Raw genomic sequence first — 15,694 nt, forward strand, 5'->3', positions numbered from 1 at the left:
TAGTAGGGAAATACATTCAGGATTTTTTTTTTTTTAACTAAGTAAAGCTGTTTTAGCCCTTAAAAGGACCCAAAAGCAGAAATCCAGAAGGCCCTCAGGAAGGACTGGATAATAGAACCAGGAAGCCACTGATCCACAAAGCTCTCTCTCCATCTAACATCTTTGCCTTTCTTTTTTTTTTTTTAAAGATTTATTTATTATTTATTTTGAGAGAGTGAGAATGAGAAATAGAGAGCACGAGAGGGAAGAGGGTCAGAGGGAGAAGCAGACTCCCTGCCGAGCAGGGAGCCCGATGCGGGACTCAATCCAGGGACTCGATCCAGGGACTCCAGGACCATGACCTGAGCCGAAGGCAGTCGCTTAACCAACTGAGCCACCCAGGCGCCCCCATCTTTGCCTTTCTTAGTAAGGGCACATACTATCCTTCTTAGCACACCAGCTTTTCTGCTTCCAAACTTACCTACAACAGCTTCAGTCACAAAAAGAGATGGGCTTTCTTTTCCTGAGCACAATTCCAATTCTCAGACTGGGCCAGCTTGGGTCATATCTCTGTATAAAGCCCCAAGGACAGGTAGCATTGTACAATATAGCAGCCAGAAACACAACCCTATGAAGGTGGGTTTCTGGCTGAGGAGTCACTATGAACTGAATAGATGCAGCTAGAAAGCTAAACAAATGTGAAGGACCTTGTATACCTTGAAGTGGGGGATGAGCATATGTTGTTTTTAGAGATAGATGGCGATTTCACTAAATGAGATGAAGAATACAATAAACAAATTTGAAAAGACAGGGAAGAATAAAATTTTGGACATATGAACAACTTTAATTACCTGCTACAACCATGCAGAAGGAAATATGTGGTAAATGGATAAAAACACGGTTCATAAACTTAGGAGACAGGCAGGCATTTTTAGACCACTTCAGGTTTAGGCATTAACCAGACTGAAGTATTTTTTAACATTTAAAATAAAACCTTAAAAAAAATAGAACTTTTTTACCACAGTAAACAAAACAATGTATTAAATTTGACTTCCAGAAATGACCAAATTATTTTTTAAACATGATTTAATTTTTTTTCACATTTCTTTAAATGTCAAGTTTTCTTTGGCAAACTTATCCAAAATGCTAAATTTTCATTTTAGAACTTATTTTATATTTATATAACAGAGTGCCCTAAATTGATGTTCATCAGGATACCTTTCTCTAGGCCCTAATGGCTTCCACCTTCCTTTTAAAATGTATTATCTTTTAAGTTGTCATTCTCAAAAATATTCTGGAAAAAAATTATGAATTAAACACCGATAAACTCTTCTTCATTTCTGTTATAGTGTAGTAATTTATCATCTAACCCACAGTGGTCTATCAGCTGAGTAAGGCTGAGTTTGTTGTTCTCTTCAGACATAGCTGACTGCAACTCATAAAGCAACAGCTGGCTACAGCTTCTCCACTTCTGTATTAACATCTGTAACTGAGACAGGTCATTCTGAAATAGGAAAAAAAAAATAGGTCAATAACTAGCTAGGCATCCTATTTTAACTTACTTAATGAAAGTTGTTAAATTAGTAAATGAGTAGGTTTAAAGGGTAACACACTTGGGTCAAGATTGGGACTTCTACCCAGGAAAAAGGAGGATGGTTTTAAGTAGAATGGTTACAATGACCCTCAAATTGAGTTCTATGGCTATTTTGTTTGGTCCAACCTCTGGACCATCCTTATCCTCAGGGACAAATCAAATCATCATGAAATAGGGCAAAACTATGTAGAGAAGCAACAATAGGTTAAAACAAAATGAAACGCTTTTTCTATGATAGCTGTACTTTTAAAAACTGAAAATATTCAATATAAATAAAATATAATAAATATAAATTAAAATATTCAACAATATTTTTCAACATTCACTATCTCCTAAGACCCAAGTCGTTATATTTAGAAAAGTCCTAAAAATTGAAGACAGCAAATAAGATCTACTATTCCCCCATTTATACCACATTCTGGGGAAGGAGCCACTACATAGTCATGAATGATCCAGGTCAGTAAAGGTTATCTTCTTCCAAGTGCCCAGCCTCTACTTAATTCAACCTATCTGGGTTGAAATCTAAAAATCTAATTTATATTTGTTGTTTTATCAAACAAAATACCTGTTGTTTTATCAAATTAAAATACCATTTTAATAAGTTGGAAGAACACAAGACTATTACTAAAAATATTTTTTATTGTACTTTGTGGCCCATTTTTAGCTTTTTTAATCAGTCACTGGCAGCTGTCACTTTTGTTCTCACTGTACTTGGCATCTATCATTTGATATTAATATTGCTACACGCTGGAAACTGGAGAGAAAAATTTCAACTGCATATTAAATGAGAGCTGGGACTTTCTAAAGTTGTATCTGGTGTTTAGGGGCCTCTTCTACTCTAAATCTATGACTTACATTTGAGTTACAGTTGTTGGAAGCCAGGTTTCTCGATAAATGGCTTATTGCTTATTATGTCTAAATAAACTTATTTTCTCTTGGAAATTACTTTCCTATCATTTATCTAAAAATAAAAAAAATTAAGTGGTTCTGAAATTATTCTCACCTTTGATCTATACATTTTGACCAGTTTTAGCCTCCGAAGAAAGTCTTCTTTCTCCTCAATCTGCTTCACCAATTTCGCTCTTTCTTCACTTAATCCTTGTTTTGGAAGATTCTCATTCACAAAGTCACTTTGGAGATCACTGCAAGACTCAGTATCAAGAGATTTAGATTCACATGCACTGATACTCTTGAAGGTATTTTTCAAATATGTACTTTCTTTGAATTCACCATCTATGTGTTTAAAACTTTCTTGAAGTTCCAAACAGTTTTCTTCTATTGAAGATGCTGGTTTCTCAGGAAAAGTCTGATCGTTTTCTTCATTCTCTACTTTAAGACGTTTCACCACACTGTAACAGGAATTAAATGAAGATCTAGTTTTCCTCAATCGTTCTCTAAGTGTTGCACTCATAGGCTGAAAAAAGCACAAAACATTAATCAAGAAAAACATTCCTGTGTAAATAAATCTACTAGAATTAAAGACCTTATATTTCTTTAGTTGACACCACTAGATGGCTTTATATCTCCATATATCTAAAGTAACCATCACAAAATGTCTTTAATTTAATTTGTTCAGCAACTAGCACATTCCTGACACTACTGAGTGCTTCAGTTACAAATTAAGGAAAAGACCTAGATCCCTGCCACCAAAGACCTTCAGAATACTGCAGATTCAAACTTCCTCAGTTTGGAATTTTGTAGTAACCTTATCTGAAACTAAATGAAAATAACGGATTCAAGATGAAAATGGGGGGGGTCAAACACATTATCTTAGGATAAAGACCTAAAATTATTTAATAGTTCCGTATCTACTTATTGATCTACACATTATGTTAATTGACAATTTTCGGTAGAATTATACCCACTACTGGCACAATACCTAGAAATACAGAATAGCTCCAGTGTAAGAACTAAAATATTCATACTTGTTTTCTTGTGCTACTTGTCCGGGGAGATGGTGGTTTGACGCAAGCCCGCGGAGTGCTAGGTAAAATCACACCTGAGTCGGATGGGTTTTCCATCTTGAAAATAAAATCTTGGTTTACCTCTAAAAATAAAAAAAATAAAAAAAAATCAGAATGTAGATAAAATTAACCCATCTCTATATATTCAGTTTTTGTAAACATAACTTTTTACTGTTGTACATGTAATCTCCACAAATAAGCCAGCAACAAGTTCACTTGGTTGTGATTCATTCTTGCTCTTTTGCAGTTTCCATTTACCTTCCTAAATAAGACTGTGTTGGTCCACATGGTGACTACTAGTTTTTTCAGGACAAATTAGCATCTCATCATTTTATCTATCAAAATATCCTCAAATCTGCCACGTAGGGGGTGGGGAGAATAACAATTTTGTAATTCTCCAGGAATTCTTTAACTTCGTTACGCCAGCTTTATAATGAAAGGAAATACAAGTGAAATCTTGACTCGAAAAACATAATCAGACCTGTCACAGTACCTTAAACCCTAAAAAGCTGTGTGACTAGAACCAATGCCCACTCAGGCCTGAGGAACGAGGAACCCAAGCCCATCTGTGCCGTTTAAGTAGCGAACAGACCCTGGAAAGGAGAGTTGGCTTAAGTTTGTTTCCTCAAACAAAGGCATCAACTTCAATGGGGGATGGGGGGGAGTTCCTCCCACCTCTGCAGAAAACCCACACTAGCCTTCGAGAGACCCCAGGTCAGAGGAAGGTTTGAGAGGTCCCCTGACCGCAGAAAGGGAGCTCTACTCGACTCCACAACAGACACCCGAAGCAGCCCAACTCTCGGATATTCCCTCGCTACCCCACACTCTACCTCCCTCCGCCATCCCCAGAGTGCAGAAAACGCGCGCTGCCGCGGCGGGGCGGGGCCGCACGGGAGGCGGAAGAGAGGCGCGATTGGCCGGATTGACCGACGCGCGCAGCTCCGCGGGGCCCAGCGCCCTAGGGCGGCGGGACTGCGCGCTCGCGGCCTCGAGCGCCCGCGAGGAGGTGGTGGCTGAGCGGGGCTACGAGAAGTCCGCAGAGACGCGTGATTGGCCCGGTGGACTGACGCTCGCCGTTCTGCTCCGCCCAACGCCAGAGCTCTAGGGAGCTGTGCGCGCGCGTGGCCGCGAGCCTTTGCAGGGTTGGGGGAGAGCTGGAGTGTTTCCGAACGCCAGACGGACGAATTTTGAGGGAGCCGTGCTGCTTTTCGCGGCTTACCCCCCCCCTTTCTTGTCCTTGCCTTCCCTTCCAGCTTCCTTGTTTTTGTGTGCGTGAAGTACGCCTGGGCGTGCCCCTCCCCCGCCCCGCCGCCAGTCTCTGTCCTCGCTCACCACAGCCAACGTCAGTCCTCACACCTGGCGGGACCCGAAGCCGCAGAGCCGGCTGTGGGTTAAATTTACGGCCCTAAACTCTCCTAAGGCAGAGCCCCCAAAAGAGCAGCGCTGGATTAAGTGGCCTGTTGGGAATCAAACATGTTAGAAATCTCTCCAAGAGGCCCAGCGGATGATTGAGCTCATTTCCAGCTTTTGATGTCGCAAACGGCGGTTCTGTTACAGGTTTTCTACTGTATCTACCCCCAAATTTAGATTCTGTAGCTTGGCTTCAAATCTCCTGGTCAAATTTGAGAGAATGTAGCCCCTTTGGGCTACACAGAAAGCAGACCAATTACTAAATAAGATTGTGTTGGTCCAGAATTAAGATGTTCGAGGCAGATAAGGCCGTTGCTGAATACTGGACAGCAACTTTGTCTAAAATAATCCTAGGGGCGCCTGGGTGGCTCAGTTGGTTAAGCGACTGCCTTCGGCTCAGGTCATGATCCTGGAGTCCCGGGATCGAGTCCCACATCGGGCTCCCTGCTCAGCAGGGGCCTGCTTCTCCCTCTGACCCTTCCCCCCTCTCATATTCTCTCTCTCTCTCTCTCTCTCTCTCTCTCTCTCTCTCGTTCTCTCAAGTAAATAAAATCTTTAAAAACAAAATAAAATAATTATGGGGGCGGGGGCGCTGGCTGGCTCAGTCGGAAGAGCCGTGACTTGATGGGGCCCGAGTTTGAGCCCCACCTTAGCTGTAGACATTAAGTTTGTTTTGTTTTTTTAAGATTTTATTTATTTGAGGGAGAGAGAGCACAAGTAGGCAGAGTGGCAGGCAGAGGGAGAAGGGAGGAAGCAGGCTCTCCGCTGAGCAGGGAGCCGGACGTGGGGCTCAATCCCAAGACCCCAGCATCATGACCTGAGCCGAAGGCAGCCGCTTAACCGACTGAGCCACCCAGGCGTCCCTGTAGAGATTAGTTTTAAAAATAAATAAAACATTTTTAAAAATCCTCACTTCCTGGTGGCGACGTTCTGTTGCTGTGCAACAGTAAAGTTAAATAAATTGGGTGGAGCACTGGGTTTGGGGAAAGACAATTACTCAGTAATTTCTGAGTCACCTGGAAGTTGGGAATTTTAAGGAGCTGGTGTTTTCAACTTAATGGCCATTGTAAACGTTGATACTCTCTCTTTACAAACAACTAATATCTTAGAAGTGCCAGAACCCTGAGGAATTAACTGAGTCCTAAGCACCCAGTGCAGTGATTAAGGACATAAACCTTGGAGGCAAATTGCTTAGGTTCAAATCCTGACACCATTATTTTATATGCTTTGTAAAGTAGTGTCTCTATGCCTGGGTTTCCTCATCTGTAAAATAGGGATAATAGTATCAACCTCCTGGCAATTGGAGGATTAAATTAGAATTCATGACAGGCAGGGAAAACAGCAAGAGATATTTAGGAAGCACTCAATAGTCGTTATTTTATATATGCAACTATATTCACCATTCGCTAATTGATATAAAGGTATGTGTCATAATTCTTTAATCCTTCCACTTACCTCCCGAAAAAAAGCCAGATTTTTTAAAGATGCTGTAATCCATAAAACCCCACACAATTTAAGCCGTAAGTAGCAGAAAACTTGGTGCCTCCATATATAACTAATAATATATATTGCCCTTCTAAATTTTTTAAAAATTATATAAATTAACCTCAAGGAATTTACAAAATGAAAGAGAGAACTCATGATTTTCTGATACAAGTGTTATTCACCTCACCAAGCCACAGGTCTGTCTGTACATTTATTTCTCCCTTTACTCATCCACCGGCATCAGTTACTCACACTGAAAAGAGCAGAATGATTTGTCCTAACACCAGAAGCACAATGCAGACTCTGCATATTCCTTATACCTTGGGGCATAAGGTTGGGTTGTTTTTATGATTCTCTAAAATCAGCTGCTCCAAAATCGTTTTATCATGACAGCCCAAGCTTAGAGCTATGTTTTTGCTGGCTGCATAAAGGAAAACAACATCTTGCCTTGCAAATGTTCTGACTTGCTTATTATGTGAACTGCTATATGAAATGGGATTGTTTTGGCCAGATTTTCAAAGAACTTCAGAATAAGTATTCAGAAAAACCTGTATTTAGAAATGTGCATTTGTTGACCTACATCTCTGACTTCCATGTGTTGTTAGAACTGAATGATCTTCCCACATTTAAGGTTGTATTTTACTTACTCCAGTGACATCCCCAAGTGGAAACATAGCTTTCACTCTCAACTTGGTGTAAGGGATCTGGAATACCCAGCCCCCTTACAGTTTTCATTGTATCTTTAGATAAAGCCTAGCAAACATTTCCATGACTTTAGGTGCCCAAAATCAATTGGCTTGTAAGTAGTTTGTTGTTTGTGACACAGGACATTGTATGTTACTTGAAACTTTTCAGAGTGGGAAACATACTGCCCTAGAGAGCCAGAAGGCAAGGACTCCTTATTCTACCATAGAGAACAATTTGAACAATAGAATTCTATGATAATAGTAATTAATATTAACCTAAGGCAGGCTTTCCCTGTGTGTTTTTAAATTTCTCCAATACCCAAGGCTACTGTTAGCTACTTTGTTATTCATTAGGGAGTGGTAAATATTTCTTCCCTTAGTCTGTGATTATTGTCAGTGGGATGATGACATAGGCCTAAAAATCTTTATGAGGCTTTTTTATTCTTTTTTAATAGCAATAAGAAAATAGTCTTTCTCTCTTTCTCCATACACACACACACACACACGGTTAAGCCACAATTTAAAATTTCATTTCACTGGATTTATTTATTTTAAAATTCTTAACTGTAACATTATTTTACAAATCTTAACTGTAATCTCAGGGTGACCTAAATTCCATTCCATTGACTTTTCTGTATTAATACAATTTTTATATCATGTAGATACACCTAGTATCCATAAATTTCTTTTAACAACTAAAAATATAAATATAAATTTTTAAAACCAGGATTAAAATCCAATTGGGTGAGGTATTGTATAAAATCCACATGATTAAGTTGATTTATAAGGTCCATTAGGGCAAGTTAAACAAAATTTAATACAAATTTATAACACTCACAAAAACTCTACTAAATTCTCTTAAGTGGCTTTCACTATTTCTTCTGACATTTGTATATAAGTTGAAAATCTTCAAAAACTCTCCTCTATGTTTCTCTTGCCATGAATTCAATTCTCATAGACCTATCCATGGTAAAGAAGATGTGTCTTAGAGCTGCCATTTTATAAATTTCCCTTTGAGTAACTGACAAACTATTTCTATTTCTTTTCTTTATTACCTAAAGATCTCCTATGGAATTCAATAATGTATAATTGATTGATTTGTAGAGACTGTTGAAGGCTTTTTTTTTTATTAAAGTGTGACCTTTGTTGTTAAACTGCTTGATATTCTTTAGCCTAATTACAGATTTTATTTTCAACCTCAAGATGAAAGAGCCCTTGACTTAGTAGCTACTAGGCATGCCTGAGAGGTTGCCCTACTGAGTAGGCTGGCTACTTGGAGTGTGAAGACATGGGGAGGGTCAATAGCATTAGTGTGATAAAAACTTGTCCACCATGTTTCAATAAAAGTTTGCTGTCTTGTAATAGAAATGTTGTCCACTTCCCTTTTTCACACAGGTCTAGAGCAGTTAAAGGGAATATAATTTCTGTAGGCTCTCACATAAGTGTGAATTGGGCCAACAATTTCAGTTCATCCTTTAGTGAATTAGAGGACTGGGCTGCCCTGGATATATTTATATTCATATATTTATATTCTTCCACTCCCTTTAATGTTACTTAATCTCCTTTTTACCAAACTAATGTGAATAGTAGGGAAACAAGGGCCCAAATGCCTAAGTTTCTTTGTACTCTTGCACCATTCCACTCCTCAATACAAATAAACATTAAAAAAAAAACAAAAACAAAACTTGTCCACCACAGGGCTACTAGAAAACTTACCTGGTAACTAATACTGAGGGTAATATACTGAACAAGAACCTGAAGAGCTCCTTTCACCTGGTGTTCCTGTCCTTTTATTTTATCAGACCTGGCATTTTGTCAAGTCCACTAGAGACTAGAAGAGCAAGAGCATCTATGATTCATCGCTATTACTGGGGTGTGTTCTCTTGGAGAAGAATAGAGTGATTCAGGTTAGATTAATAATGGTGAGGAAGGGGGTAGGTAGGGTGTGTGTGGAGGGAGGGTCGTGGCAGAGGAGTTAGACTGTGGAAAGGTAATGGTAATAAAAGTATAGCTGAAGGCCACATCTTTCTCAAATCCTTTATTAACTCAAATGTCACTGCTGCATTCATTTGGAGAAAAAAAGGCATTAGATGTCAGCAAATCCTTAAGCAACAGAACATGCCTTATAATCATCCTTAACTACCTGAAGTGTGAGAGATAACAACTCCCAAGATAATTTCACAGTATTGAAATCTGTTTGAAGAGCCTGCAAAGAAGTCAATGCAGTTTTCTACTCTTGCCTCTCGTTATTGTTTCAGTCTTGAGAGTATAAAAGCTTTCTTCTTGGTGATATTTTTCAGATGGAGAAGCAAGAATGTCTCATGGTACCAGGAGAATAAGGAGTGAAGAGACCATTCTACCATGTTCTAGGACACTACTGATCTGTTTTCATATGTTCTTCTAACCCCTTGGCAAACTTTGATGATAAGTATAGTAATAGAGAAAATCTGTGAATCAGCCTATAACCAGGAATTTTCTGGTCTGGTTCAGGACCTGATAGCAAGATTGAAACTTCATCTCTTTCCCACCACTCCCAAAGGCAGCATAAAAATGTCTTAGATTTTCATCATGGGCCTTATGAGCAGTACCAAACCTCATGAATGCAGAGCCCCTGATCAAGAGATCTGAATCCCCAGGGAGGATCCATTGGAGAGGCATTATCAAAGATGGGGGAGGTGGCTTGAGCAAAGGCATCTTTTCCTTGATCCTGTCTCCTGCACCTCCAAGACTGCCTCATGCCTATGTCCCCCACACCATGCCTAACTTGTCAGTGACATCAACATTACCCAGCTCTCCACTCTGTCACACATCTGTGGCCACCAAAAAATAATGTGTGAAACTTAATGATGATGCTGGTGACCCTCACCTGACAAATGATATCGCCATTTTTTATGGTGAAAATATGTGTTTCCCATGGATAAGATCTTGGAAAGGAAGCATAGAATACAGCTACATTCCCCCTGACTTGGTCCTCCAAGACTTCACCCAGCTATTTAAACTTCATTAACACAAAATTAAGACAGATAATACTTTTCCTTCAACAATGTACACCTTTAACTCAAACTCTTCCCAAACCTCCCACCTCCCAAAATTTCCCCTTACGTGCCCCTCTGGTTATTATTATAGCAGCTATCAAAGTACATCATCTCAGTTATTTTTCACTTTTTGATGTGACATCACAAGTAAGTCAAATTATCCCTTTCTTAGAGCCATTTACAAATTTTATCTTTTTTTTTTAAAGTCAAGAGAAGGTCACTCAGTTGTTTTCCAGTACTCCACAGTGCATGGGAATGCAGGCTTAGTCTACTTCCACTGCACTGCTTATTCTCTTCCTTACACTGTGTAATAATTTGTGAATCTATGCCTTTCTGTGAATGCTGGTTGTTGAAAACTCAACTTCTATGTTACCAAAGATCTACTGTGAGTGGAATTCACACCAAAGGCAGGGATAACATTCATCAGCAAACATGGTCTTCTCAAACTTTTGAAAGCCTGTCATTGGGCAGATAGAATACCATGATACCAAAGAACACAGGTTTGGGTTTTGGAAGGCAGGCAACTAATCACGTCCACATTTGTTAAGCAAATTCCTATGAAACTATAAATTATAAGCTGCCCATAGGTTTAAAAAAAAAAAAGCATTACTACAGGTTGCCATTATCTGAAATGCCTTCCTAGCCTAACTCTGGGCCATTGAAATAGGGTGTTTTAAACCTGCACATACAAGTTTAAGATTTCTGTAAAGCTGCCAAATCTTTAACATAACAATAATTAACATAAAGCTTGTGCAATTAAGCTGCCCCAAAAGGAAAGAGTTTGAATCTTTGGCAAGATGTTCCTCTTTTTTAAAAAAGCAGCCTCACCAGTACACATTATCTTCACTCAGAGCTGTTCCCCTTAGGTTTTGCAGGTATGTGAAGCTGACTTTGTTTCATTCCAAAAATTGTCTGTAGGGATAACAATTTATTTTCAGTCACTAATTTTCAGGATGAATCAATCCTCATCAAACCAATTTTACCCACCAATATAATCTGCTATGACTATTTCCATTTTTATAGTTTGAAAGACTCATACTTGCCGATCCCCTCAACCTAAATAGAATTCTTCTGTGCTGAGAATGGGATTAATTTCTCAAAATAAATTCTAGGAAGAGAATTCATTTCAGAAGAAGAAATTCACAGATATCAAACAATAGATGCAGTGAGCCAGTACCTGAAATGACTTGATTTTAGGGAGTGAAAATAGCATATTACTACAGGTTTAAAAGACTACAGCTTAGAATTATGTGGACTGAGAGTATAAATCTCCCTCTACTTATGATGGAATTACATCCTGATAAACCCATTGTAAAGTGAAAATATTGTTAATTCAAAATGCATTTAATACACCTAACTTACCAAACATCCTAGCTTAGCTTAGCCTGCTTTAAATGTGCTCAGAACACTTACATTAGCCTACAGTTGGGCAAAATCATTTACTTCATAATAAAGTGTTGGATATCTCATCTAATTTATTGAATACTGAAAGGGAAAGACAGAATGGTTTGTATGGGTACAGAATAGTTTTAAGTGTATGGCTTGTTTACCCTTGTTACTGCATGGCTGACTGGGAGCCAGGGCTCCCCACCACGGCTTAGTAGTGATCAGAATTCAAAATTTTAAGTTTCAGATTTTCTAAGTTTATGGTTTCTACTGAATGCATGTCGCTTTTGCACCATGGTAGAGTTGAGCAATCGTAAGTTGAACCATCATAGGTCTGTACTAAAAAGCTAAAATTGAACATTTGCAGCTCTGAAGGCAAGCTTTATAAACCCATCAATGACTGCTCAAGCTAAGATTATAGGAAGCTTTCCTGGATCATTGCATCCATAACTGAACCCATCCTCAAGAGTTCAAAATTCAATACCAAGAATTCTGTAGGAGAAGAAAGAATGAGAGGGACATTATAAAGTAAAGACATCTTTACTATATGTTTCTTGCCCTTAAGGAGAATAAAACTCTTGTTTTTAAAACAACATTTTTTATAACACATTACTGATAACTAGGCTTGGTTATGTCATACTACAAGTTACTCTGCAAATTTAACCTGGGTTTTGAGGTCCAAATGCAGATCAAACACCACGAAACCTGGGCACATTAACTGGGGCTATATTCTGAGAAAATCATGATTTCTTCCTTAATGAGAAATGCATACCTCAGGTGCTTTAAGGCCTTTCATACAATTGAAAAAAAAAAAACAGATATGGAAGTTTAAGATTTTATGACTAATAAAGATGTAAACATGCATTATAGGTATACCTCTACTTTCTTAAGACTGATGCAGTGTTATAAGAATCAGGGTAAAACTGATTATATCTTGTAAATTAGATAAGCCACATTTTACAGCAGGTAAAATTTTAAATGAGTAAGGCTGTAAAGCCACAGACCTTGCTTCAATTTTCTTTAGCATTCCAAACCTTTTCATTGTTGAGTTTCGTTATTGTGTGCAGTGAATTGGGGATGATATGGGCTGTGGTCACAAACTGTGAAGGTGAGGTTGCTTACACATGACATAATCATGGGTTGTCAGTTTAAATTGGGGAAAATGGGAAAGGCATTTGGGATTTTTGTTTGAATACAACTTTGGGTGAATACAAATGATACACACTGATGTTTACAACTGTTTTTCTCTGGTTCATTCATTCTGCTGGGAATAGGGCTGCCGCAGGAGATAAGACTGAATCAGAGCCGCTGGGAACTTTAGTGTCCCTACTACTAACAACTAACACGCTATGTGGGACTTTGGCAGATTCAGTTAAAATTCTATGGTCTCCGTTTTCTCATCTATGAATTAAAGAAAGAAGAGTAATCTTTCCAAGCTCTGAGTTTCTCTAATTCCAGTTTGGGTACATTTTGGTATACCTGAAATTACCAGTTCCCACCATGACTCAGTTCACAGAAAGTTAAAGTTACAGATAAAATTCCCTGTAGAAACAATCATTGAACTGACACTATGGAAGATGTGCTAGGGGCTAAAAATGGAAAAGTAAATATATTTTTTAGGAATTTACAAAGACAAATTGGATACTTCAGTATTTATCACACAGATTCAATCAGGATGAACCCTGGAGAAATTTGTTATATGGAGGATTTTTTTTCTTCACTGACCTTTCCTTCCTCTTAGCAGCCCTCCCATATCATCAGAGTCCCAGTCTCCCAAACCCTGGGCTTCAGGCTAACTCTCACTACCTGTCACTTGCCACTGCAGGACACACTCCTGGTTATTCTGCTTACTTTTACTGTCATCTACTGGAACTCATATCCTTGCTTTTATTAAAGTTTGTTGCTTACCATAGGTGCTCAATAAGTGTGTTCTGAATGGATAAATTAAGAATAAATGATTAATTATTTAATCAGTAACTCAAAAGGTGAAAATCCCAAAGTAATAAGAGAAAGTCACAGTGTAGCAGCCTAATAGAGCAAGGGATGGGGGAATATTAACAGCAGGCAGAATTTTCACTGTGCCCTTTGAATTATTGATGGGGGCTGGTTACCAGAAAGACCAAGCCATGATTAGAAGTTTGGAATTTTCAGACACCATCCCTCCCCAACCACTTCTCTAGAGAGAGGAGAGGGGCTAGAAGCAGAGTTAATAATTGATCATGTCGATGTGAGAAAGCCTCCATAAAATCCCAATGGTATGGGCTTTTAAGAGCTTCCAGGTTGGTGAACACATTCATGTACCAGGAGAATGACACATCCCAACTCCACAGGGACAGAAACTCCTGTGCTTAGGACCCTCCCAGGTCTCACCCTATGCATCTTTTCATCTGGCTGTTCATCTGTATCCTTTATCATATCCTTTAATAAACTGGTAAACAGGGGCACCTGGGTGGCTCAAGTGTTTGAGTGTCTGACTCTTGATTTTAGCTCAGGTCATGATCTCAGGCTCATGAGACTGAGCCCTGTACTGGGCTCTGTGCTTAGCTCGGAGTCTGCTTGAGATTCTCTCCTTCTCCCTTTGCCCCTCCCCCTGCGCTCTCTCTGTCTCTCAAATAATTTATCATATGGGGTAATAATATCTACTCTATGAAATATAATGATGCAGATAAAGTATTTAATATGGAACTTGCCAGATAGTAACTCTCCACATAATGGTGGTGAAGGTAATGATGCTGGTGGTGATTACCTTAAAGCTGAGGACGGAGACAAGTGGGCAAGACAAGAGAGCTGCTTGATCAGAGAACTTTTGTCATCTCTTTCATTTAGCCAAATTTTCTCAGATTGTGCTCCAATAGAACAATAGTGTTCTATGAGCTAGTTAAAGGTGTTTTACAGGTAAAATTGAAATTAGGTTGATCTTTTCTAAATTTGCAGAAAAAAATTAAAATAAGTTATAGGATGCTTCTAATTACAATCTTTTCTATGCACTCTTCTTTACACTTTTGTGTCTGCTAATGGACAACAGATAACAAATGAATAGGTAGCAAATGAATATTAAGAAGAAACATCAGTAAACTGATTTAAGTGTTTATTCAACATTCAACAAATATTTGTTTTATAGAAGTTTGGGGATTTTTTTGGGTAATGACTTTGGTCACATTTCTTGCTAGTATTATTGCTCTTAGTTAATATAACAAAATGAAATATGGCTTTATTTCATTCTGTTCCCAAAGAGCCCATGTCATCCCCATGCTTGACCCCTTGCAGAAGTATGTGGTCTGCTATTGCCAGCATCTCATTGTCTGAAGCTATAGAGTCCTGGGTTTTAGGGCACCCTTAAGACTTTACTAAAATATCCATGGAGAACCCCACTGTTCATCACCTAACCCCCTCTTATGTTAGAGGAACAATGTCTTAAAAATACAGAATTTTTTTAAAAGCTGTAATCTTGGTTACTCCACACTTCTGTTACTTGTGCTACATGCTATGAATGGGTAAATATATCTGTATCTCCTAGATACACTATATACAAGGATGTCCTAAAGAGTGCGAGTAAGAAGAATTGGGAAACATAGAGGAAACGCAACCTGCTTTAGCCCATGCTCTATACTAGCCATCCCCAAGAAGAGAAACAGTGCTTCTACTTTTTCTAGAATTTTTCACATCAAATTTTGGAAACTGGAAAAATGACTAAATCTTGACTCATCTTCCTCTCAGAAATCCTCCGAGGCTCAGAGTAACTTATTGATTGCTTGTTCTTGATAAGTGGGTGAATCTAGCACATTTCTAGGTGTTGACTGGCAGGACTAATTAACGAGGACTGCAGGATGCCAATCTGGTGAGTAGCCTTGGGCAGCCCTCCTCTTATGGTGTGGCTCAGCGTTACTTCTTCCATTAAGATGCTCTTACTAAGTCTTCCATGTTAATTCAGGGGCATGGAAGCAAAGGATTTGGAAATCTCATTATCCAGACACAGATAAAATGGCTCAAAGAACATGGCATGAATTCTGAGACCCAAGTCTAGGATTCTCCAGATACTTCATACTGCTGAAGGCCTGGATGAACGCTTCTGTTTGAGTCAGAAACTTTTATTTTTGCAAGTAATGCTTCACATTGAAGGACCATCACCATAATAAATTTCATTTTTTGTATTTT

The 15,694-nt window shown here is 38.8% G+C and overlaps 1 protein-coding gene across 3 annotated transcripts; it reads right to left on the reverse strand.

Moving 5' to 3' along the window:
* Positions 1-812: 812 nt before the first annotated feature.
* Positions 813-4,417, reverse strand: SFR1 (SWI5 dependent homologous recombination repair protein 1). Of its 3 annotated transcripts, none has more exons than XM_028098811.2 (4): positions 4,368-4,417; positions 3,499-3,620; positions 2,577-2,987; positions 813-1,483 (listed from the first exon to the last, which is right to left on the reverse strand). In XM_028098811.2, exons 1-4 carry the CDS (start codon positions 4,378-4,380, stop codon positions 1,292-1,294), a joined length of 738 nt encoding a protein of 245 aa, XP_027954612.2. In that variant the 5' UTR covers positions 4,381-4,417; the 3' UTR covers positions 813-1,291. The 3 variants fall into 3 exon arrangements, with proteins under 3 accessions (XP_027954612.2, XP_027954613.2, XP_087875977.1); XM_028098812.2 differs by lacking the exon at positions 4,368-4,417 and adding an exon at positions 4,031-4,356; XM_088019851.1 differs by lacking the exon at positions 4,368-4,417 and adding an exon at positions 3,796-4,356.
* Between the last annotated feature and the right edge of the window lie 11,277 nt (positions 4,418-15,694).

Source organism: Eumetopias jubatus, unplaced genomic scaffold (assembly GCF_037043125.1).
Source record: "Eumetopias jubatus isolate StellerSeaLion01/CBP00866 unplaced genomic scaffold, mEumJub1_p1.0 scaffold_17, whole genome shotgun sequence".
NCBI lineage: Eukaryota > Metazoa > Chordata > Mammalia > Carnivora > Otariidae > Eumetopias > Eumetopias jubatus.